This window comes from Erithacus rubecula (assembly GCF_903797595.1).
Source record: "Erithacus rubecula genome assembly, chromosome: 4".
NCBI lineage: Eukaryota > Metazoa > Chordata > Aves > Passeriformes > Muscicapidae > Erithacus > Erithacus rubecula.
In genome coordinates, this window is record NC_136686.1 from 30356121 (window position 1) to 30382411 (window position 26291).

At 46.3% G+C, this 26291-nt stretch overlaps 1 protein-coding gene across 1 annotated transcript; it reads left to right on the forward strand.

Moving 5' to 3' along the window:
* The first annotated feature begins 65 nt into the window (after nucleotides 1-65).
* On the forward strand, nucleotides 66-14472 carry EMP1 (epithelial membrane protein 1). The gene is made up of 5 exons (XM_079304560.1): nucleotides 66-222; nucleotides 11037-11154; nucleotides 11824-11926; nucleotides 12031-12171; nucleotides 12776-14472. Exons 2-5 carry the CDS (start codon nucleotides 11077-11079, stop codon nucleotides 12937-12939), a joined length of 486 nt encoding a protein of 161 aa, XP_079160686.1. The 5' UTR covers nucleotides 66-222; nucleotides 11037-11076; the 3' UTR covers nucleotides 12940-14472.
* Nucleotides 14473-26291: the final 11819 nt, after the last annotated feature.

Below are 26291 nucleotides of genomic sequence, written 5' to 3' on the forward strand. Positions count from 1 at the left end.
GCTCATTAATTTTATTTTTTTTTTTCCCTTCTCTGTAAAGGCAGTCTGATTCATAGTAACTCCTTTAAAACAGAGTGGAAAGACACCACCCTCCCACACCACCGGAGGAAACTTAAACCACCAGCAGGTCACTCCCCTTCACTCCAGCTCTGCGCTCCAGGACATCGGCGCTGCAGCCCAGCTCCTTCTTCCAGAGGTGCAGCACCGGCCCCAGCCCACACGGTAAGAGCTGGCCTTCAAAACCCTCACCAGCTTTTCCCCCTCAGTGGCTGCTCTCCTCTCCTAGCAGAACCTTTCTCCTCTGCTCCTTCACTTCTCTTCATCTTGGCATTCGAGCTGGCTGTGGCACACACCTTCATTTTCACCTTTTGCTTTGAATCCAGCTGCGGTGCGGGGCTGGATTGTGCCTCTCGCAGTGCTAGCAGCAGCAATGTTATTTTCACCTCCAGGACACGTGCAGCCAGGGTGCAGGCACAGGGTGCCCAGCTTGGGCCAGCTCACACTCAGGAGCTGCTGTGTGCTTTTGGTGTAGCACTATGGGCAGATGTGGAAAAATGCCTGCTTGGAATTGAGGCTGCAGGCTCAGTTTTTCTGGCGCTCAAATATTTCTGCTCATCTCTCTCCCTTCCATAATTAGTTTGCCAAGCTCTAATTTAAAGCAATAGCAGTCATTCCAAGTGAAGACTGAGGCCCCAAAGGTGCAGACTCTGGGGTGCAATGGAGACAATCTCTCTTTATCCAGGGGTTCTGACTCCTGAGGCTGAAGCCGAACCCCAGTTCTTGAGCAAAGCCACGTGAAGGAGAGAAATGTGTGTTACACCTTCTCTGGCAGCACAGACACTGCAAGGCAAAGTGGGGTGGAATTGCTAGAAGCACCATGCTCTGCTGGTAGGGTGTGTGTCAAGGAGATAGAGACACTGATGGGAAGTGTGGGATTGCAGAGAGTGGCAATTTTTCCTCTTCACCTGCCTTTTTCCACACAACCTCCCCCTCTTTCTTTCCCTCCTCTTCTTCACCATTTCTCTTGTTTCATGTGTCTGCTATGGTTTGCATCCTGTGGTCAAATCTGAACTGTTTTTGAGGTCTGAGAAAGGGAGTGCAGCAAAGCCAGTTTGTTGGCACCACACTGGTTCCTGTTTCAGGAACTCAGCCCGCCCCTGCACAGTTTCAAGGATTTGAGAGACTGAGCAGTGTTTAGCCGAATACAGCCAGGAATGGGTGGGGCTCAGGCTGTGTCTGTGGATAATTACTATATGAATGAACTAGAAGCTGAGCTGACCATCACTTTTTGGATAAAGGACGGGTTTTGTGAATTTTTTACTCCCCTGTGTCCCTGTTGCTTGTAGCAACAGTAATGCAGTGGTGCCTCCTGACTGAGAAATGAATGTGTTGGAGTGGTGGGATAACTGTCTGAGGTAGCGAGTGTTTCCAGGGCAGTCAGAAACCAGAATGGGAAGAAAGTATTTTTGGAAGTTGTCATTTAATATGATTAACAATTAAATCATACTGATATTAAAAAAATGCTGTGGCCACAGAACAACTTTTACTCAGAAGCTTTGAATTCCTCAAGTCACCTCTGAGAGCAGATTTGCCCAGGAACCGCCCACTTGACATTTCTGGATGTAGTGGGATTCTTTTCTGAGCAAACACTCGAGGGAGGTGGGCATAAGAGTGTGAAGGCTTGGAGCCCATGAGCTGCTGTTCCCATGATAACAGGGGTTTGAACCAGCTGAATGCCTCCACCCAGTGCACCTGGGGACTGTGAGCACTGAGAGTGAGGCCTGAAGGCAGCTTATTCCTATTTGCTCCCTTGGGGATTAGCATGGGGAAAGGATCAGAATTGAGGTACCTTACTGTAGTGGCTGAGAGCAGCGCCTGAAATGCAGCGGTGGGAGGCTCTGCACATCCCCTAAGGAATTCCCGTCATGAGGCTCTGGAGGCTCCCCCAGCTATGACTAACCAGGCAAACACATGACACACGCTCTGAGCCATTCATCCCGGCTACCCCTGTGACAGCAGGGATCTCCACTGGGCACATGCCATGCCCAGCGAGACGTCTGACAGCGGCGGAGCCACACCCAAGGGCACATAAATGCAGGAATGACGTGGGATCTTGCGGACAAGCACCAGGTTGTGGAGTGGGTGCCTCCACTGCAGGGCTGCTGGAGCTCCCCCAGTGAGACCCTGCTGAGGACACAGAGCCCTGGGCTTGGAAAACCAGCCCTTCTGGCTTAGCCAGTGGTCATTCAGTTTTGCAGTGTGGGAGCAATGCAAGTGCACGCAGGAATTACTGTTTGGTGGTCTGGGGTGGAGCAGAGGTTGTATTTTGAAACAGTTCTGGGAGATTTGCTGATAATAGCCAGCATGTTTTTGGTAAAAGACCCACCTCAGGGCCTTGCTTATAATGACACTGGGGAGATTTGCTGCACTCTAATGCACAGATTTGTCACCCTCCCAGCCGCAGGGCTCACACATGGCACTCAGCCTGTGCCCGCTTCTGGCTCCTCAGAGCAAACAACAGTGGGAGGGAGCTTCCATAGCCCTGCTTCCAAACCCTGCCCCAAAATGGGCCCCAAAATACCCAGCTAGCTGCTGGACACCCCTCCCTTGGCATGTTTCCCCTTGCTCACCCCCCAGTTCACTTAGTGCTCCCTTTGCTGAGTGCTGATGGATGGCAAAGGAGGAGACACCTTGTGCTGGCCTGGAATTTGCTCTCAGATTCTCAAGTGCTCTGTAAAGCAAGAAATAGCACTACTAGACCCCTTTGGTCTCAACAGATTCCTGTGCCTGTACCTTTCAATAGGGAAGTGACAGCACTGTCACCCAGCACAGCATAAGGCAGGTTGCAAGGTACAGCACTCCTAATTTTTTTTCCTTTCTTCTGTTTTCCAACAAAAAATTAATGAGATAAAACTAAAAGATGAGATTTATTTATCCTTCCTTCAAGGAAGGGAGAATATGAGGCCTGGAGCTGCTATTTTACTCCTCTAAAAGGGAGGGCTAGGGAAGGGATTTCCAATCTTCTCATCTGAAGATGGATGCTTAATACTTCATTGGCCTTTTCTGCTGAGGCAAAGCAGCATTCACAGAAAAGGAGGCTCTTCTCCATGGCCCTGCCAGGATTGAAAACTAACTCATAGCTACAGTGCTGCAGCAGTGGCAGTGAACAAATGTGCTGAAGCACATCTCAATGATGCCTGTATTGATCCTCTGTCAGGGCCAGTCCACACCCAATCATCCCGCAGCATGACACAGGGTGTAGCAGCAGTTCCTGTATAAACTGCCCAGAGGGAAATCTGGAGGGCCTCTTAAGCTACTTTCTGCCATTACACAGCAGGGAGAGCAGCAAAGCAGCACATCTTGGGGCTGCCATCTGGAGTGGGATTTCTTCACACCCTGCTGAGAGAGTTTTGGAAAGTACCTGCTTAGCTAGAACAGCTTGACCATGAACAAAGGAAACTCTGGCCAAATTTGCAGTTTCATGCACCCTGCTCCTCCTCAACTGTTTTCAGGAGGGCAGAGAGTATATGGAAGGTGCTCTCTTGTTAAGACCAAATATAGCCCATGCCTTGTCTTAGAAGGGAGGGACAGGTTAGGACAACTCAGCTCCAGAACCCACGTTGCCCGAAGGAGTGACAAGTTTGCCAAGATCATAATTAAGATCTATCCCCTTTACCCTGTGAAAACCAGTCTGCAGCAGAGGCATGGGGAGACACCCATGATGAGAGCCCAGGGACAGATCTGGGCTGGGTCATCCCTAGTCCTGCAGGAAGTGCACTGAACTCTCAGCACTGGAGTGGCTGACACAGGTGAGCAGTGACTCATGCTGAAGGCTTAGTCTTGTAATGTGGGGCCACCTGGCAATATGTTTGTATTTGAGGAAATCCAGGGTGAGGACCTTTGTTGTCCTTTTGCCCTCGAAGGGCAGAGTCTGCTGCAGGAGAGGAGTTGTGAAAGCAACTGCCACGACTGGGTCCACTGTCCACATTCTTGTCATTCCAGAGAGATATCTTCCCTGCATTGGCTCCAGCAAGCCTCTGGGAAGGATAGTGATAGCCATAGGAGCAACAGGGGAGAGCTACAAAATGCTCAGAGCCTGGAGTAGGCTGGTGAGGGGATTGCAGAAGAGCAGCACAGGAATGTGGATCACTGCTGGAGGAGAGCTGGGCACATCACTGGCTGTGACAGCTTAGGCAGCTGGGCCAACCTGCCTGCTAGCTGGCCACCAGTGGCTGCAGCCAGGCCAGCGTGGTGGCCCTCAGCAGGGGAGCTCTTGTGATGTCTCCAGAGCACCAGGAACAAGAACCAGCTTATACAGGACTGATGACAGGTGCAGGGAGCCCTCTGAAAGCCAGGTGAGGTATTTTACACCACGACCACCTTTATCCCACCCTGCCCAGAGCACTGACCAGCTCCAGGCTACACAGCATCCTCCTGTGTCTGCTTCATACACATGCTCCCCCCAGTTCATCACTTGTGCACTCTGGTTGAAAGAAGGAGCTTTCACACAATTTTGTATTTGAATCCTGCAGAGTCTTTTCCAAGCTGGCTTGCAGGAGCAGAGGCACCCTGAAAGCAACCTGACCCAAAAGCTCGGACTCTTGAGATGCCTGAGTCACACTGACCTCAGTGTCTCATAGGCTGTACTGGCTTGTTCAGGGGTTTTGCAGTTTTGAGAGACAGACACACTGTAAGGTACAACTTTGTTTTAGAGTTACACTTCTTTGGAAAAGAGAAAAAGGAATTTCTACACAAAACTGTCTATATAAATCATAGGATTACAGTTTTAACCCAAGAATACAGCCAAAAGTATGGCTGATGTGGGCTTTACAGTTCTTCAGCCTCTATGTCAGGGCTGTTGCAAAGAGAAAGAGCAGGAGGTCCCACCAGAGGTGATGTGTGTTCTTTTGCTCATACCACTCTGTAAGCTGAGCTTTCCTGTCAGGGCTGTCAGACAGTTTCTCCCGCTGCCAGTGTGGCACAGGTAGATCCATGCACCCATGAAGAAGCTGTGCACACACACAGAGTTCAGAGGGAGCCCACAGATGACACTCCCATTCACAGAGGGAGCACACAGAGCTTCAGATGCACACCCCTACACACAACACCTCAATGCCCAGACTGTCAACCTTCCCACAGATGCTTCTCACACATCTCAGGATCTTGCTGGAACTCCTGCCAGCAGCTCTGGTGTGTGATTTACCCACCCAGGGAGCACCCAGTGCTCTGAGGGGTCAGAGTGCTCTGCATGGCCCCTCTGCAGGTGTGGAGGAACACCTCTGTGCCTCCCTTCACTCTGGGGTCCCTTCCCAGCCCTCCCTCTGCCCATCAGTCCCAGCCCAGTGAGGAATGACAGTGTTTTCCTGCAGCAGCAGCTGCTGGCTGCCTGCCAGGCCCAGGCAGCTGTCTCTTCCCTTTCCGATTACCAGGCAAGCATTGGAGTTTCACTTGATGTTGTCATATGGCTGAGCGCTCAAGGGTGGTTTCTTCTGGAGAAAACGCCGATTTTTCACTGTCTGCCTTAGGAGTTGTGATATTTTCCCCACTCTTATATGAATCATGAGCATGAGAGCTGGAAAACCCTCATGTGTAATCTTTTGTGACTCCCCTCTGCATCTCTCAATGAATGGAGGTTCATCACCAAGGGTAAATTCTTGAGGAATTTGTCAGATCCCAGAAGAAATTTTTCACTTGCTGGTGTTTCACCACTCCCTTGGGAAGGCAATTCCACAGATCTCTTGGAGTCTGTTGCAGACAAAATCTTCCATTAATTTATTTTCAGCTGTAGTCCCTCAGGTCTACACTTTCCTTTTGATTGGCATCAATCTGCTGGTTTTACAACCTTGCTCTGCCCCATGTGGTCATCACAGCCACTGCCCATATGTACGTGAAATCTCACTGGCATAAACCAAAGGCTCCAAAGGTCTCCATGTGCCCACGCCCAGCCCTTCTCCCACACATGTGAAATCTCTTCCCAGAGGCACTAGCCTACTCATCCCCATGTCTATAAAAAGCATCTGGCTTGTAAATTGAGTCAGGCTGGTCTGTTAAAACCAGGCTGTCAACAGCAATGCTGACATACAGTAGTTTGTAAAAGTCTGGAGTCAGCAAGGACTCTGGATTCATCAGGATCTGAAGCAAGACACAGAGCAAAGGGTGAAAGCAAAAGGATTCTTCCTGTTACTTTGAGTTGTCATGAGCGTTCCAGTAATGATGTGACATGTCCAAAGTCATCATAGCACCAAAATATCAGAGAGGTATTCACCTCTTTGCATCCTGCCAAATGCCTCTGGGCACAATGAGGACTGATGCTCATAGCCCACACAAGGACAAGGTGTGCAGTTGTAGCAGGTCCAAGATGCAGTGATGGCCTCAGCTCAGTCAAAAGGCAGATGTACAAATTCTCTAGAAGGTTTTATCCCACACTGAGGTTTCCCTTACTGGTAGCAGCATGGCAGCATTGCTCTGTGCTTGGCTTTGCACTGAGGAGTGTGGAGGTGGAAGTTTGTAGCTATCTCAAACAATACCAGACAGTTTTTACTTCCTGTCCATTACTCTCCAGTTTTCTCCTTCCTTTCCAAGTGGCCTTAGCCCTGATTTGAACCACCAGTATTCCTGCTGTGACTCTGTGCCCCTCAGACAGTGGCCAAGTTCACATGTTTTCTCTAAATATGGGACCTCCTGTTGTCCCCATCAGAGACTGGGAGAGTCAGACCACTGGTCTGACTTACTACTGCCTTCCTTATATTCTGTTGTGGCAGCTGGGAAAGGCAGAATTTCATTTGTGTTAGTTGTTTGCAATCTTTGGAGATTTTTGTTGACATTAAAACTAAAAACATTTGTTTTTTTCTCCAAAAGGCCATCTTCCATTGTTGAGAAATCTAATGTATCAAACTAAAAGGTCCTCAGGTGAAAAACTCACTTTGAAAGGAGTCAGAGGTCACCAGTGTGCACAGGCAGTGTGATTCAGATGTCCTCTGCTCCCTGGACACTCTGGGGAGCTACAGAGTATTGGCTGGGTTCTCACCTCAGCCAGCATCTCTCACACTGCACCTCACCAACTCAGCTTGGGAGAGGCAGTCCCAAGCAGGGACCTCAGTTCAGAGAGGAAGATGGAAATGGAAGTCAGATGAACTATATCCATTAAGTAATACTTGAGATCTGAAATACTTCAAATTTAGTTGAGAGTGCCCTGATTTTTCACCCGAAACAACCCCATTGTTCTGCAGAAATATCCTGTACACTCACCCTCTAGTCTTTTCACTGCAATGCACTCTGTCAGAAGCAAAGAACCTCTACCTAATCTGGCTTCCCTCTCGAGTACTCCCTCCCTATATTTAAGAAATGATACCATTGGCCTTTATCATATCTCCAAGTGCCACTTCACATTCCAGCCTAATCCTTTTCTAGGAAGAAAACCAGGGGTAAGGACTCACTTCTTCATATTGCCCTCAGACAGAAGGATCCAAAACACTTAAGTAGGCTGAGGGGTGATATAGGTGGCAACAATCTGCCTGCATGAGAAGTCTTAGCTTAGTTTTAACAGATAGTACCAGCCTGCTTGAACTTGAGCTGGGGTGCAGCAGAGCTGTGTGTTGTTCCCCAGTGTGTGCATGGTCAGAGAAAATCTCTCCACAGCTAAGAGTCTGTCATGCTTATCTGCAGTCTTTTTGTCCTGAAGGCTTCTATGGTGATTCTTACTCGTGCTTGCTGTTGGTGTGGCTTATTATTTCTCTTCATCCATCACCCCATGAAAAGGAAAGTCAGTCCACTGTTATCAGCACAGTATCTTCTCTTGACTCACACGGGCTGCCCAGCACTTCCCCAGCAGCCTGCCCTACCTCAGTAGTCCTGTTATGTCTCATTCCTTTTTTCTTGGCTTAGTTGGGGTCTCTCCTCTGAAAGGTGCTTGGGGAAGGCTCACAAATGGTTTGCTTGACTCGTTCTTGAGAAGCAGTCCGAAAACTGACAGTGTCCCGAGCACTTAATCTTTCAGGGTTAAATTACTGTGGGGTTTGAGAGCTTTGGGGTGAGTCAGTGGAAAAAACTGGCAGCTCTAGGAAGGCTAAGACTGACTCATAGCCCAAGAAATGCCTGAGGAACTCCAAATGCAGCTGCAGTTTAGGTAGGAGAATGGAAGAGAAGGCATTTGCATGCAATTTTGTCCTATTGCTCCAGTAATGTGACCCCACCCTGTAGTGGAGAAAGATGTCTCACACTTAACAAATGGAAACGATATCCTGTCAGTCCCCGATGCTCTGCCAGTTTCTGTGTCTAATGGGAGGAAAAGTCCACGCCACAGCATCAGAGAGAAGTGAATCTATTTCAGTGCCGTTCCTTCACCCACAGCTCCTCTGGGATTGTTCTCTCGTGTTTTATTTAACAGGCAGAGAGAGATGAAGAACGGGGAAAGCAAATGAATACAGAGGGAGGCTTGTGCTTTAACTCACAAAGAATCAAAACTAAGCTGTGAGCACACGTCCCCTGGGGGAGTTTGCATTTGATAGCGTGTGTATTCAGGGAGAGGTGCTGACGTTCTCAGGAAGTAGGTGCACTGAAAGCACCTGAACTAACACTGCTCTCCTGCAGTGCTAGAACAGGCAGAAAAAGCAAAAAGAATAAAGGATTTCAGTTTTTTCTTAGAATATTGGTCATAGTCATGGGCATGGGGTCATGATTTTGGTTTTTTTACACTGTAAAGTAGCATTTATCCCTCATTTTCATTTCTGAATGCAAACAAAAGATGCATTTAAAAGGAATGTTCTAGTCCTTAGGATGTCATAAAAGTAGGTTTTTAATCTTTCAAGTAGGAAGCTTTGTTTGAAGGTTCTAAAAAATAATAAGGGGAAAAAAAAAAGCACTGAATGAGATTTTAAAAAGGCCATAGAAAAATACATCCATCTAAGAAAGAAGAAAGTTTAGCCACTGTTCAGTAAAGGCAAATTTCAGAGCAGGCAAATTTGTCAGGGTTTGGTTTATGCTTGCCAGTACCCTATAGTGTCAAGAGCACTTGTTAAAGTTTGTGTAAGAGCCAAGGTAATCAAAAAAAACCAAAAAACAACAAAAAAAAAAAAAAACCAAAACAAAAAAACAAACCCCCCAAAAAACCCATGAGAAGTAGTCAAAGGGACAGGAAGACTTGATTCAAGAGTTTGCTGCAGATATGTCACTTAGTCATGGCAACAGCAATAGTTTCTCAGAGCTGCAGTGGTGATATGGTATCAGTTGTCATCTAGCATTTTGAAACCTTCATTCCTTTTACAATCAATGCAAAGAAGGGGTTTAACTCTTAGGTTAAGTATGTTCATGTGGTAGCCTGCATAAACAGTTGAGAACCTGGGATTTTAGCAGTGCTGAAATCATTAGTCACTGTCAGTACAGACAGGAGAGGTCACAGTGACCAGGCCATCCAGCCAAATCAAGCTCTAGAGCATGAGTTTGCTAGGACACCCCCAAAGCAGACAAGTAAGCCTGGCCCACATTCAGCAAAGCTGGGCTTAACATCTCTAGAGAGTTCTCCAGGTGAAGGAAACTTCACAGTAGACAAGATTGGCTGGGGAGATGGGACTAGTCACCAAACCTAATCTGTTTTGCTAAAGAGTAGCTTTGCTTGGGTGGGAGCAGTGGCTTAAACTGGTTCCTTGAAATCCTAAACTCAAGGAATTCTTCCTGGTCAGCAAGTAATGCTGAACTGGTCAAAGTGCCACTGATGGAGAAGCCTGCCTATCCACTGTGGTTTGGGAAGCTGTATAAAAAGCAGTGCTTTACAGGAATACACTCCCACTCATGTCCACAATGAGAGGAAAGACAGTCGTGGAGTAGGTGGAGTCATCAAGTAAAAAAAGACACGTGAATGGGGCTTCACAAAGCCTTTTGTCACAGTTTGTGTGAAAGGCATCATAAAGTATAAGTGTGTTGTTTCATGACAGTGTTACCACACCCTGTACAAATGTGACAGCATCAGACCTTATCTGAGTCACCTGGACCAAAATAATTTGACAGCTAACATTAATCACATGCTTGATACTGCTCTTCAGTACCAGCACTATTGAGGGAAAGAGCAACACAGCCCTGTCAAACTTTCTAGGAAGTTTACTAGCCATGGAGTGGACTCAGTACATGCTTCTGCCTGAAATATACTCACTTGGTTTGTGTAAATTGTCTGCACATATTCTCACGGCTTAGATTTGTTCTTTGTATTTCATGTTTTCAGGTGAGAAGCCATCAGTCTTGACAAACCATGTCATGCAAACTTTCTAAAGCACATTTCCTTCCCTCTCTTTCCAGTCACATGTTCATCAGACAGGAAATCTTTAAAAAAGAAGTAAAAGTTTGCAGGGTATAGAGGCAAAAATTCCCAAAACCAAAGAGGAATCTGCATTACAATAGAATTTTATTGCATTCATAAAGTGACCTGCATGCCTTAGCTTTTAAAAGGGAAACAGGCAGTTTTCATTGAAAACCTGGGCATCTTCCCCAGCTCCAGAAAACCTCATGGTATTTCTTTTCTGGTTACTCCCCTCTTCACTTAAAGGAGTGGTATACTGAGTAGAGCCTCTCCTCTGGCTCTCCACAACTACTCAACAGCTGAGGCACCAAGGAGCCCACAGTCCTCAGTTCCATACCAGCTGGAAGTGGCTGAGACACCAGAGGAGAACAGGAAGAGAAAAATCTTTCCTGACCTCTGTGAATCTCATGGACAAAAACTCCTCTTCCAAGAACGTAGGCCTGGAGTATGGCATTTTTACTTTACATTAGCACACATCAGTTTAAGCAACCTGTGTATATATTCAGGCTATATTTAAAATGCCTTCAGGTTATCTACATCTCCTCCCATATTGGTTCCTTAATCTTTAGGCTTTATTTAACCTCTTGAGCAGATTTTGACAAAGTTTTTAGGGTTTTTTTTGGAGTCCACATTTAAAGTGAACCTAAGGCCAGTGTGGGCTTTTGCATGTAAACAAATCTTACGGTAATGCTGTTCTTTGACTCAGTCCTTCCCTTCATGTCCTGCCTCTGTTCTTGTTCTCCCTCAGAGCTCTCTGTATCGGTGACACCGCCTAGAAGAGACACAAGATGTTGGTGCTACTGGCTGGTATCTTCGTGGTTCACATCGCCACTGTCATCATGCTCTTTGTCTCCACCATTTCCAACGTAAGTAGACTGCTCAGGATGGAGGTGGCTGTCACCTCCTGCAGCAGCAGCCAGCCTCAGATATAGACCAGGGTGGGTGCTCAGGTGGGGGTGAGGAACATGCACTCACGGTTATAGGGGAGGTGAAACTGAGGGGTGCGCTCGGGGAGCAGGAAGGCAGCCGGGGTGGTACAGGTGGTGCAGAGGCAGCCTGTGTCTGTCACCTCCCCGACCCCAGAGCAGCAGCCCCTCAATGCCCTTCATCAGGGAGTGGGGAGGTCAGCAATGCCAGCCCTGCCGGGGCTGTTCCACAGCTCCATCCCACCAAGGGGCGCCGGGAATATCTGTGCAGAGGGGGACCCCTGGTGGCACTGCCGGGGCCCCCACCCCACTTCGGAGCCGATTTTGGGGTCCCTCACACCACCTGGCCAGCCCTGAACCCCCACCACCTGGCACGGGAATAGGGCCAGGATGACCTGGGAGATTTCTCCACGATGGTTGGAACAGACTTTACGGTGTTTTGCCCAGACCAAATGGTTCCTGGCACTGTAAGGCAGTGCCGTATCCCGCCTGTCCAAGTGCTCATTGCCGACATTCTCGGGCACGTGGGCTACTCGTGCTCCCTTTATGGGTTAGTCTGACAGAAGAAGCTTTCCTGCCCCTTGACACAACTGTTCTATCCTATTTCAGGTTTGGATGGTGGGTTCTTCTGGCTATGGAACGATCTCAACAGGACTCTGGCTGCTGTGTAACAACACCTGCAGTCAGCTGCCAGTTAGCAGTAAAGATGAGGGTAAGTTACATCTGCATTTTCATCCTGGTGAATCACAGGACATTGATGAGCACTGCCAAGGCTGAGTCCTGACCTTCTCCCATCTATTCTCTGTGTTTTGACAGCTTCCCTCAAAGCCGTGCAAGCCTTCATGATCCTCTCCATCATTTTCTCCGTTGTGGCGCTCGTGCTGTTCATTATCCAGCTGTTCACCCTGGAAAAAGGCAAACGTTTCTACATGACCGGTGCTGTCATGCTGGTTTGCTGTGAGTATGCACCTGCACACCCTGCCATGGCTCTGCCTGCATCCCACTGCCTCTGTGAGCACAAGGAGCCACGGATGGTCACCAGGGGAGCTTGTCAGCCAGATAAATGTTTCCAGTGACCCGATTTTTTTACACAACAAAGCACCAGGGAACATGAAAGTGTTGGGTTGGGATCTTTTTTTGCTGTATATCATGAAAGTATTTCCAGATTTTCATTAGGAAATCCCAGTGGGTTTTGCAAAATACCTTTGAAAGACAATGAAAAGGATTCAAGTGTTTTGAGGGAGCAGAGGAATAAACAGTTAGACAGCTACTGCACATGGGATTCAACATGTAGCACCAAACTGTCGTCATATCTTATTACTGATTTCCTCCTAACAAAGGTTTATTCCTCATGGCACTCACTAAACAAGCCCCAAGTGTCTTATGTCATCACAGCTGCAAAAGAAATCCTCCACAAATAAGCCTAATGGGCAGCAGCTCCTCTCTCACATGGAACAGGACATGCATTACAATCTCAGGGGACAGCAGTACTTCAGAACTCTTGCAGTAATGCTGTTTCCTGTGCCTTTTCCAACTCCATTTTCCCTCTTCCTTCCCACAGGGATGTGCATTCTGATTGCAGTCTCCATCTACACAGCTCGGTTCACAAGTACTGTGGCGTACTCCACAAACCCTCACCATGGCTACTGCTTCATACTGGCCTGGATCTGCTTTTGCTTCAGTTTCATCATCGGCATCCTCTACCTTGTTCTTAGGAAAAAATAAGGCTGATGGTGTCCAGGGGAGAGGGTTGGCTACTGGGAGTGGGGAAGATTACTCTGCTGAGAGAACTGTTGGGCCAATAGACAAAAATAGCCACCGTCATCACCACTGCCACCACAGAAAAATCACTAACAAAGCTAGAATCCTCAGAAACTCCTTCACCAGAGAAGGAGAAACAACTCCTACTGATCTAGCACTTCTGGGGCTAGAAATCTGCAAGTGACCCAGACAGCACTTCTCCTTTCCTGCAAAGTTGTGCCATACCTTCACAAAGCTTCAAGCTCAGCAGTGATGACTAAAGGGCACCACAAAAACAAGGGCTGTATCTTTTTCCCTTCCTAGAGCCCTTCTCACTTACATTTGAGTGTGCCTTGTGGGTTGGGCAGTGAGGATTATGACCCCTTTATTTATCCGTTGAGACAAATGGGATGGGCCTTTTGTTACATTTTATATATATATATATATATATATATATGCACATAAGTGAACATTAGACATTAAATTGATAAAAAAATAGAAATTGGATAATTTTGTATTAAAATATCTGCAAAAATAAGGCAGCAATTATTTTGCTGTTCTGTTTTCTATTTGATATCACCATGGTTGAATAAGATACAAGTAGGAATGGCAAATATACAGTCATGGATGATGGAGGGAGCAAAAAAAGACAGAGAGAGAGAGAGAGAGAAAGTGCAGGGGTAAAGATATACAAGGGTTCTTAATTACAGAGGATGCAGTTGCTCAGTGGTACACGTGCAGGGAGGGAACCATCTGGATGTGTGTCTGCACTAAAATAATCTTCTGTTCAACTCCAAAACATGATAACAGCACTGCTACATCACAGATCCTTACTGAGACAAGTCCTTATCTGTAGGCAGGGCTTTTTTCTCCCATTGTCACCTGGTATATAATATTAATTGAGTGTCCCACCTTGTGACAAAGCTCATCTCAAAAGCAGATAATGGTTAGCAGAGGAAATTTATTCCCTAATGACAGATCAGGAGAGATGAAGCAGGGCTTGTGAGTTCTGCTCCTTGCTGTACAGCCTTAGGCCAGCCACTTAACCCAGTGCTTTTCATCTGCCAAATTCTTCCATAAAACTAGCTACCTCCCAGGGTTGCTGAGAGATTCTGAGTCCACTCTATAGCATAAGGTCCCCATGTGAAAGGCTGGCATATGAAAGTTAGGCATTGGTACTGCTGCAACCCACACATTTCTTTTAGTTTGAAGAATCTCAGTCATAAGAGGCATTTGCAAGAGATGAGGTCAAAATTTCCTGTGACTCCATTCACAAGGTGGAGAGTAAAAAAACCCATGTTAGTCCAGACTGTGCATGGATGCTATTTACCTCTCTCTCTCTTTCTGTTACATTTTCTTCTTATGTAGACTTTATCAATTTGGTGGATATATTCTAGTACTGTATGTTGGTGTTTCATTAACAAAGGTTATTTCATATATAGTCATTGTAAATATTTTGAAAGGCATATTTTTAACTTTGTGGGTATAAAAATAAAATCTGATTCCCTTTATAATAAAGAGTTTTGCTCTGTTGGGGTTTTTTTTGGGTTTTTTGGGGGTGTGTGTGGGGGGCTTTCCCATTAGTGTTTCAGATATTTGTTAGCAGAAGTATTTGCTGTTCTTATTGAATCCCAGCCTGCCCCTTTAAGACAATGCAGGACTACCATGATTTCTTGCATGCCAGTATATGAGATTTCCTGTTCTGGAGGAAAGGAGGAAGCAGAACAACTTTCAGAGATCCTGTTTCAGGCTGCCTGCAAGCTCAGGCAGACAGTGTGAGCAGTGGTATCACTCAGTCTCAGTGCCAGGCTTTGCTTCACACCCAGGAAAGCTGGAAACATACTTTCTCACTCTGGCAGAATCTCATCTGTTCTGAAGCAAAATCACTGAGGTGTTTGTCTGGGTCTCGTGGGTTGGTATAGCTGTTGCCTCTCTACCACTGGCCAAACACCTCTAGACCTTAAGAAAGAGTCCAAAGCCCAGGACACTGGCAGATCTCAAAAACTTGGGACACAATCCTGTGAGATGTGAGGTAAGACCTAGCAAGAATCAGCTGCATAGGAAATTTTTCTTTACCCATTAACCTATCACAGGGAGAATGAATCTTCAGGAGCTGAAGTTTTACTAGAGGGAGACCTCTTACAGCAGGATTTGAGAAGGGCTCACAGTGTGTCATGAGTGGACACTCGTCTTTGTCTCAGGAGGGTCCAGGAGTCACAGAATTATAGAATATGCTGAGTTGGTCAAGTCCAGCTCCTGGCCCTGCAGAGGCCATTCCCAGAACCACACCATGGGCCTGAGAGCATTATCCAAATGCTGCTTGAAGGCTGCCAGGCTTGGTGCTGTGAGCACTGCTTAGAGCTGTGGCCACTGAGTCCTGCTGTTCCTCATGCTCCTGGCACTCCTAGAAGGGCAGGGTAACCAAAGACCATCTGGCCAAGGATAATACTGACAGGTGAGACATGAGCCATCCACTGAGGTGGGAGTAGGGAGGGAAGTGAGCCTTGCAGGAGCACAGCCACTGCTGGTCTGGTATCTGTACCCTGTTCCTAGGGCACAGCTGTGCCCTGTACAGATCCTGTACAGATGTGACAATATGATACCTCACAGGATGGCAATGCCAGCCTTGTTGGCATGACTAGGACAGGTCATAGGCAATGCTCTCAATTTTTGAACAGTGGTCTCCAACAGCATTCGTGTCACTGCAAATGGTTGTCCTTGGTAGCTTAGAAGCATATGAAGGGTACTGGACACTCTGGGTAGCTTGGTTTGCCTGAAAAGTCACTTGGGCTACTAAAGGATCAGTATCCTAATCTACTGATGGAAAAAGTCACTGAGTCCCCTGGCATTTGACAAACCTAGTTATCTGGTCCCTGAAGTGTAATTCATTCCAAATGAGACAATAGTCTGCTCCACATTGAGTAGCTTCCACCACATCTTCTGAATCCTGTTACAATTAGGGGCTCACAGGCATGAAATCACATTTGGCACCACCAAGACAGAGCAGATCAAACAGAAAAGCAGATGCCAACAAATATGGATCAATTACAAAACGTAAGGAAGCAGAAAAGGATAGGTGCAAATAGCACTACTGGTTGTATCATATGACAGATGTTTGCTCAAAAATCATCTTCAACACAGCCTGAGGTGACACTGATCCAGTGCCTTATGGACTGTGAGATGCAAACTCATGTCACTCCTGCAAGAGCCATTACAGAGATTTCAGGGACCAAACTTCACAAGGCCCAGGACCACAGCTGACTCCAGCACTTCACAGCAGAGTCCTTGGACTTGGAAGAGAAACCTTTGAAAGAGGAGAAACAGAGAAGAGAAATTCCCATGCCTGAGGTTCAACTGCAGAGCAAAAGGATTCCCCCTCCCTGATTGTTTTCTACAGGTCACTGCAAGGAGAAAAGTGTTTGCCACAAACAGCTGACTAATTCAGGGCATTTGACTACAGTAAATCAGCTGCAGAAAGCACTAAGAATGAGGGACAGCCAAGGGGTGAGAGCTTTTTGGACAAGAGACATTCTTGCTCTGACCAGAAAGTCACACTGTATAGGCTGGGAAGAAGTAGTCCAATAACTGGTAGCATTAAGGGGTTTGAAAATGTCTCTTCATATTCATGGTTGTGTTGCAAAAGCTGCTGCAGACACCTTAGGGGAGAGCCCTGCTCTGTGAATGGCAGAAGCCCAGACCAGCCAAGCAGAGTAAGTGACTCCTGGCCTGATCAAAGGGTGATGACAGCACTGTGAACACAAAGGCAGCAGCACCTGCTGCACTTACAGAGTGTGGCTGACTGCCAGCACACCCAAAGCAGAATGGCTTGATTCCCTTGAAGCAAAGACAGCAGAGGAAAACCAAACCACCACCACCAATAACAAAATACCAAAACCCCCAAACTGAACAAAACTAGATAAAAACCAAGTGTGCAAAGATTGAGGAGTTCATGGGAGGTATCAAAGGTGATGCCAGGAATGATGTAAAAAACTACAGGATGCTTCCAGCACTGGAATAACTCTCCACTGCTGGCATCCTGGGTGCAACTAGCCCAGGAACCTTTTAACAGAGGAAAGTAAGGTGAAATCAGCGTGATATATTATTCCACTCAAAATATATCCAGTCCAGGGGTCAGCCTAGAAATGTATGCTGTGCTTGTACTCGCTGTAATTAGAAGGCTGCCTAAACTTGTGGTTATTTATATTTGCAGCTCTGTCTGCTCAGATAATAAGAGCAGCCAGGGTACCAGTTGATTATTGGAGGAACTGGGGAGGAATATTAATGGCAGACCCTCTGTTCCTGCATTGCACAGTTGGTGAGGTGCATCACTGCAGGCAGCTCAGCTCTCCCAACATTGTCAGCACCAGAGTATTGAATTAGATACACTATGATCTGATGCATGATGACAAATCTCATGTTGCACAATTCACTCAAAGTATGTGGGTATCTGGTATAAATATACACCTTGTCATCTGTTACAGTGCTTAGGAAACCTGATTGCCTTTCTGCTCAGCCTAGCATGGAAGGCTGTAGCTGGCAGCATTCCTACATTCCACCCCCATCCAGGCTTCTCATGTGAACCATGTTAGCCAGAGACCAGAGGGGTCAATCCACAGCAGATGCCTCAAGGCAAATACAGAAAGCATGCTCCTCAGCAGAGATTTATGAGAAGCCAAGATGCTTCAGCTGATCTCTGAGGCTAATTTCAATATCAGGGTTTGGATGATAGAACTGGATCTATCTAAAGGAAGAGGCAGTGCTGTGGAGCTCTATCCTGTGAATATGGTTACTCTCATACAGATGATCTGGAGAACACAACACAATCAGAGGTGCTAAAGAAGGGGGTTTTGGGAATGCCCCTACCTCTGCCAGCCTTCCAGATAAATGCAAAGGTGGACAAAGACTAGCTTTTCATAGATAGATGGGACTTTTTATGCAGTGTTTTATGGAGCATCATAGATTATTTCTTTCTCTGGAGAATAATTTAATTGATGTGCTCACTGCAGAACTTTTGGGGCCTTGCTCTGGTGATATCATGGAGCTGGAGAAACTGAGCTGTAATTCAGTGAGTAAGAGCACTTCCTAAGGCTTTGGGAGGACGGAGGAGTGTCTGGCTGTATGAGACAGGAGCATCAACCAAACGAGGCACTGTCTTGTTATCAGAGCCTAGAAACCATAAATGCACACACCAGGGCAGCTTAGCCAAGAAAGCCAAGGGTGCTGCTGTGGGCATGGCCCATGAGGGGTGGGGTCAGCATGCCACAGAGGAGGGCTGTGAAAGAGGCTTCCATGTGCTTCTCACACTGCAGTCATGCCAGGTTTCCCTATGCTCCTGGGAATGCAGGGCTCCCTGGGAATTGCTGACAGCCCATGACTCCTAGTGGTGTCCCTAAGAGCTGAGTCTGCTAAGCATTTTGGAGGTACATTTAGCAGCTCCCAGGACTGCATCCAGAGCTCTCACCATTTTCATTTACAGACTTGGAGAAGTAAAAGATAACACAGCTTGTGCATATTTTTTAGAGGGTTCTGTTTCTAAGTGGCGTTAGAAGCAGGAGATCCTTCATGTGTATCACACTGAGCATGATCCACGATGTGGTACAGCAAGAAGTTTTGTGGCAAAGAAACCAGAACCCCGGCCCTTTGCACCCCAGCTCTGGAAAGCACTTGCATGCTCTGCAGGAGAGCCAGGGATGAGGAGGTGATGCCGAGGTCAAGCACAGAGGTGAAGTACTCAGGATCACCCCTGGGCAGACTGGCAGTGGTCAGATGCTATCAAGGAATGGGGCAGCAAAAAGAATGGGGTGTGAAATTTAGGGACAGGAGGGAGAATGAGATGGACAGGTAGAACAAACACTGCAGAGGACAAGGACCATCACCACACCGGTGAGTTGGACAAGCAATTTAGCAGGGAGGTGTTTGGAATCTGTGACACCTGAGACCCGCTGCAGTCATCTACCAAGCAGTCAGACCCTCATCAGTCAGTGAGCTTGCTTCCCAGTACCACAGGCTCATGTTCACAGTTGTGCCAAAAACTGTGTTGAACTGCTGTAAACCACCCAGCACGGGTGGATGGACCCAGACATGCCCTCTCAGCCCATCGGTGGCTGAAGGCCCTGTCCCCTGTGTTGTCACTAGAGGTCAGTGCAAGCCCAGCAAATGCCTCTGCTGAATTCATGTTTCTATGTGGTACAGCCATCGCCAGCCACCGACAGTGCTGGTTTACCACAGCATAATCAGAATCGGGAGCATGCCCCAGCCCCACTCGGCAGCCCTCAGATGGGCTCCCTGCTGGCCTGTGGCACGTCATGGAAAAGAAAAATGCAGCATCTTGACCTAGGCAAGAGGCGACATCGTGGGAGCTTTTACCACCAGTAAGAAACCCACAGGGCAAATGGAAATGGAGGAACAAAGTCTATGGGGAAATCAGCAAAAACTGTGGAATCATCAGTCTGGAACAGATGACCATGGCTCAATTCCCTTTGGCTACTGAGAACTGTTTCGGGCTCAGGGAGGTAAATGGCTTTGCCCTTTTCTCCTGCAGTTAATGCTAACCCCTCTGCCATGTACAGACAGAGAAACTGAGGCAAAGAAATAACATCAGCCTGGGGGGAGCAGACTGGATGCAGAGAGTGGAGGAGGTGATGGGATGGCCTGAAGATGAAAAGACTTCAGAGCTTTAGGACCTCAACATGGTGAGGGGTGCTCAGGGGAGCACCATTTCTAGCTAACTCCCCTTCACTTTCAGGGTCTTTCTCAGTTTTGCAAATAGCAAGCCTTAGGTCCCTAAAGACTGATTGCAGCACATCAGTAGCTAAACCTGTGCTAAGGCAACCAGTTTTCAGGGGTGTGGTTTTAATCCTGATGATTTGCCAGTGAAATCTGTGGGAGCTGTAGAGGCTTGGCAAGATCCATCAGTTTAATATCTCGTTTCAAACACCCAAGATACAAAAATTGGATACAGGCACCCAGAGACCTCTAATCCCTGCAACAGGGAGACAAAGAGAAGTCTCTCTCTTTCTTTTTTTTTTTTTTTTTTTTTTTTTTTTTTTTTTTCCCATGTGTCTAGCAGAAGATTTGCAATGACCTTGATGCAATAAGAGCAAAGTTTGTATTTGCAGTGCAGTAAATCTAGTGGTCCCTGTTGTATAATTGCTTGCCCGTAGAGAAGCATGACTATAATATATAACAAAGTGTCACTTAGGCCAATACATATGCTATAGATAAAACTACTCCTTGCTCAGAGAATCCACAATCAGGAAAACGAGCCCATTCTTAACTTCTGGCCAATTTCAACTGTGTTGCACATGTATCCAAATATCAGAAAAGCTTTTGTGCCACAGTAGAGTCAGATCTATTTGGAATTCAAGTGGAAAACATTACACAGCCCTGCTTGTGTTATGCCAGATGGAGCTAAGAGAACAAATCCATGTCTCTATGTTTTAAACTTACTCTTTTCCTCAGAATTACTGATTTGAGTAGGATTCAAGTAAAATGGAGCTCTTCTTTCATCAGGGAGCTCTGTCTGTGAGAAGGTGCAGCGGATGGGAAGCCACAGACCCTGAGCCCTTGTTTCTCCCCTCTTTCACTGCCTGGAATTTCTATTTATAGCAGCATTTTTCATATGCATGGATTTAACTCAGTTTTCATAGTTCCACATCACCTACTTTACAGAAATTGAAAACATGGCTGCAAATTCACCTCCAGCAGGTCTGGAAAGGCAGATTTCTAGTATGAGAGAGAAATCATACTACCTCTGCTTCCTATGGGTCTGTGAAAACCTTTGGTCTGGTGGTTTCAGAAAAGCAAAACAAGGCTACTATGTAAATTCCTACTTTCAAGACAGCCAGATTAACGGGCACAAAATAGGCACTAGTTGCCATTATTTAACCAAAAGCACCCTTCTCCCAGTCTGATCCCCAGTCCTTCCAGTGGTGGGCTGACTCACATGCCTTGTCACACCTCCACCACACTGCTTCCCTGGGGACTGCATTCCTCTTGCTTCCCAGTGCTGCCACCTTCCAGAGCTCCCACTGGTATCCAAGGGGCAGAAGTCTGGCTTTAATTCTCAAAGCCATCAGCAATTATCTTGCATCACATTTGCCACTTTTCTCTGTCACATGTGCACTCTTAGCTCCCACCGGTGTGGAAAGCTTCCAACAGCCCTTGCCTTTTCAAAGAGCAGTGCAGACAGCCATTTACACTTTAAATAGACATTAAAATGAAGCCACCTGCATGCCTTCCAGTTCCCAAACTGCAGAGCAGAGCAATGGATAATGGAAGTGTACCAACACATCAACAGTTTCCACTGGCAACTGCTGCAGAATAGCTAATACCAACTTCAAATATGGACAGGAAATGGCTTTTGATATCAAATGTAAGTTTCAACCGCACAAGAGTCTCTAAAAAGAAACATTCTGTTCCTACCCATCCTTGATTTGATACCAAATGGATTGTGGAAAGGGACCAAACTCTAGAAAAAGGAATAATAAAAGAGGTACAGTTTTAATTAACTGATCCTATATTCTTCCTTTTTCTGCTGGACCCCCTGCCTCACTCAGCACACAGAAGTGCTCTGTGGATGAGGTTATCCTCGTTATTCACTCCTGTAGCCCTATTTATCTGCACACCAGCAGCGCACTGCACAGCACACAGAACTCTGCTTCCTTTCTGGGCTTTTCAATTCACCTCATTATTATCACCATCAAGCCATTCCCAAACTCAAAAGGACTTTTGTCTTCCAGTCACCTCTACAAAACCAAACCATTATCACAGATATTTTAGAAACAGGGGAATTGTTTCACAGGCAGATCACAGCTAAAAATCTGCAATGCTGGCCATTAATTCTAGCCACCGCAGTGGCCTCTACATACAAAACAGCTCATGGCCACTGCAGAAAAGCTGAGGGGCTGTGATGTGCTCAGCATCACATTCAGAGCCCATGGTAAAGGCAGAGAGGGAAGAGTATATTTCTACAACCCACTACAATGTTATCAGTATAGCAAGCTGTATTCATCTTCTTGCCTGCATAAAGAGGTTGAAGAAAGATTGCATGCCTCTCCTTAAGCCCCCAGTCACCTCAGGTCAGGATTCCTGATTTGGGGAACACCAGGAAGCCTCTCACCAGCATAAACACAAGAGTAACACAAGAACACAAAGACAAATGTCAAAAGGATCAGTTAATCTTAGATGCCTCTGCGAAGACACCAATAGTCCATGTATAAAAATCTCTGTGCACTCAAAGCACAGATCCCATAATCTTCAGCTACAGTGAGTTCTGCAAGCAGGCCCCAAGGGCTGCCATCAGCCCCTTTCCTTCCCTGCAATAAGTCATGTCTGCATAGATCTGCTCTGAAACAATTGAGCACAAGCTCTATCTTGGCTAAGCACCAAGTGCCGCACATTTGCATCCCAACTTTACGCCTTCTTGCGCATTGAGCCCATCCAGATGGCAGGGTGTATTCGAGGCTTAATGATCTGCTTTCCCTCCCCTCAGTGTGGACACAATAAATCACTGGCAAATCTTCCTGATGGTCTTTTAGAGGGAAGACAGATCAAACACATATAGTGAGTTTCAAAATACCAAGTCCTCAGGAAAATTATGGTCTGCAACATTGGTACAGAGCATGGATTCAACTGGATGACTTAAAATGCCTGCAACCAAACTTCCCCTGCCAGTCTCTCCTTCCCATGTCCCTGTGCTTCACTTTCTCCTTCACCGGGCAAAGATTTTGCCAGACTTGGCTTGCTTGCTCCACTCTTGGTAACCACAGTTCTCTGCCTGCTTCAAAGAAGCAATCTTTTAGCAGCAACACTCAGACCAAAACTTTTAACAATCCCAAGAAGACAATCTAGAGTTTGGTCTTTTGAAGGCTGAGCACTGCTCACCACAGAGGCTGCTGGAGACCTGACCTTCAGGACAGAATTTTACACACCCAAGGCATGACCAGGAAATGCATGTGCTCATGGCATGAGACCAGATGCAACTTCTGCCTACAGAGCACAGGGCAGGACACAGGGATCTGTTTACAGGACCAGACATTAAATACCAGGGAGAAATCTTAAGATGTTATTATATGTGGCTGCATAAAAAGCTTTTCTTGTTTGATGAGAGGGTAAAGTGGCACACAAAAATTTAATCTCAGCAAATGACCACAGCAATCTGAGTGCTCCCCACAACATCACACAGAAAGCTGTGGCAGAGGCAGGCATTCCACTGAATTGTCCTGACAGCATTGTGGAGGTACCTCTGTGTCCAGCCTGGGGACCTCCACCTCATTCTCTTCAAACTTTTCAATATCTGCAGGGACTAATATAAGGTTTTGTGCGTCGCAGTACTTACTGCCACTGAGCTCTGACCTCTCTTAAAGCTGCTTCCACTCTGCCTGATCAGTGAGGTTCTCTCTTGAAGCACTATGTGCTCTTGTATTCATCCCAGTGAATTGTTTGGGATGCCAAAGCAATAATTCAGTTTCACACCAAACTTTATTGCAACATTTCCTGGGTAATCAAGTCTTTTTATCATCAAAAGACTGTTTCCCAGTGTGTAAAGCAGACTTTTAAAAAGAAATTCCCTGCTCTGGAGCTCATTGTGTTTCTGGCCATTTAAACTGGATCTGACAAGTTAAATTATCTTTATGCCTTAAGCTAACCATCTGCATGGGAGCAAACATCAGGTACAGCTTATATGTAGTATACTCCACAAAATATAAATTTATCCACATGTGCATTCAAACAAAATGTCAATGCTATTTCTAAAAGTATACGGGACCAAAGGCCAGGGGCCAGTGAAATAATTTTCAGCTTTTAAGTGGCAGACAATGGAAGTGATCCAGTCTTGCATCTCCTAAGTACTGGCAGATTGTCCAGGATTTGGATGCTAACAAAGAGATTCAGTACATGGGCCTGGTTTCAATTAATAAGCATGTGTCCATATGGCTCTGTGTGTGTATGTGTTTAGACTGAGTGTTCTTTCCTGTTAATGGGTGTTGCATAAGTACAAGCATGCATGTGTGTGCCTGTGAAGACAGGTTCAGAGATAGTTCAAAAATGCCTAGCAGCACAGGCAAAATTTGGTGTTGATAACCAGAACAAAAGATTTCTTCCCTGGCAGTGAAAGCACCAAACATGATATGTTGACCATGCAGGATCTGCCACTCTGTCGGGGCAGAGTGGCCACAGCTGGTACTGGGACAAGCCTCACCCATGGAAGCAGAAGGAGCAAATACAACCAGACCTGCTCCTGGCAGGCACAGCAGCCAGGCTGACCTGCTCTGCCATGCAGGGAGGCAGAGACTCACAGTGCCTACTGCTGTAAGTGGATGGTACCACTCTTCTCCAGTGACAGATCCTGCTGTTCTGGTGCTCTGGGCAGCCTGACTCCCAAGGAGATGTCCTGCTCGTGCCCTGCCTGCAGCCAGCCCACCTGCCTGCATGTCAGACCACACACATGCTTCAGATTTGTCAGCAAACCACACAGCTCTGTGTCTTGTCCACAGCACTTGCTTCTCCTGTATCTATTTTTGAAAAAACAATGTAGTTGTCAGATCAGTAGCCGTCAGACGGGTAGAAGGAGGAAGAGGCAAATGAGATAAAATACTTTGTACGTGATAGGAAATTCATACCCAACAATTTTAAAACAATCTGTGCGTCCTTAAGCATAATTTAATTATTTATCTCCCCCATACCTTCTCAGTTTCTTAAGTTAGAACTGTTTCTGCAAATGATAGGCTAATTCAAAATTATGATGTATTAATGAGGTTGACGGTGGCCATACAAGACCACAGATTCTGATAAGGTACTTAGCTGTTATTTTAGGGTTGTCTTGACTTTTCAGCTCTACATTTCCTTCCTCAAGATGCACTAATTCTGCATTGTTCTAACTAATGCTTACTCCAAGCTGGCACACCTTCATATCTGTTGTTGTTAGTGCCTTAAGCACTCCTTCATGCCCCCTCAACTTTTGGTGCCTTCTTGCAATGCAGAGATAATCCTCTGTGACAAACAGCAGTGAAAGACCCAAAGAGATTCACAGCCAAATGCTTACTCCAGATTTTTTTTTTTACACAAGCACATGCAAGTATCTGAGCACCTCAGAAATACTCTCTGCACCTTGCATTAATTTTCCTGTCCAACTCCACGCCCACTTAATTTCTCCACGTTTAAATATACCTTGTATGATTATTTTCCCCTCACAATAATTCTAATTGTATAATTCACCTCTCAACCCCCAACCAGTGCTCAAACACAGCTTTAAGGGTTTTCATAAATCACAGTGTAGAGTATCCTGCAGTGCAATGACAGAGCCAAGTACGAATATAAGCTTTTCAGAGAACTGGTGTCTGGGAATGGGTCTATCCTACCACAACACAACCCCCAGAAGCATTTTTGAGGCCAAACATCAACACCACGAACCTCATTGGACTGAAGAGCCTATTTGGAGGAATCCCAACTGGAAGTAATGAAAAGTTCCCATGCCCCTGAGGTCGCAGCTCTGTTTAGGAGTACCAGAGGCAGTGCACAGCCAGTGTCACGAGACATGTTGGCCAAACAGATAGGAGCAGAATGTTAGGATCCTGGACAAGGGAAGTGAGAAATACTGAGAGGTATCTCAGAGCAGCAAAGCCAGGTAAAAGACTGGGAGCCAGAGCTGAGAAATGACAAGAGGACTGGAGTGCTTTATGGATGGGGTAAATTCCAACATTCATTTATTTTAAAAGCCTTTTTATTTCTTTTTGATGATGGGATGCAATTACATGCCAAAATTAATATCCTAAGACAAGATACAACAGATGGATACCAACCAGGAGGGCAATAAGAAGAGACAATGAAGCAATTGTGGTCAGTCTGACAGATCGTGAACTCAATAGCCTCCTACCCACCCATATCCATTCATAAGCACATAGTCCTTCAGACTCTTTTATTAAGTGAATATAATTCCTTTTTCCTCATCAGCATTTTTACTATGTATTTACTCCAAATCTGTAAAGGACCAATTGCCCAAAGTCTTGTGACTGCCAGGAAAGAGGAAGGAAGTTTTGCAGATGAACCGAGGGAAAGGTCAGAAAACCAGCTCAGAATTCCTAAATAGCTGTGCTCCTGTATCCACAGCAGCCCACACATGCCATGCCAGCAGTCTGCCTTGCAAGTGAATGGGGAATCCACGTGGCATCTAACACATCCACAGCTGGTTTGAAGCTATAAATTTTCAGGTTCCAGCCTGACACCATGCTGAGACTTACCAGGGAGAAAAAAAGCACAAGCAATTCTTCCATCCTGGTGATTCATTCTTCTGTGTCTCAGACATCACAGAGATGAAGCCAAGCGTACCTTTTCAAGCT

Bases quoted from the DNA above. Each gene is read 5' to 3' on its own strand.
- EMP1 (XM_079304560.1), top strand. From the start codon at position 11,077: ATGTTGGTGCTACTGGCTGGTATCTTCGTGGTTCACATCGCCACTGTC. The intron at 11,927-12,030 runs GTAAGTTACATC...GTGTTTTGACAG, and splicing joins AGTTAGCAGTAAAGATGAGG to CTTCCCTCAAAGCCGTGCAA. The intron at 12,172-12,775 runs GTGAGTATGCAC...TCCTTCCCACAG, and splicing joins TGCTGTCATGCTGGTTTGCT to GGATGTGCATTCTGATTGCA.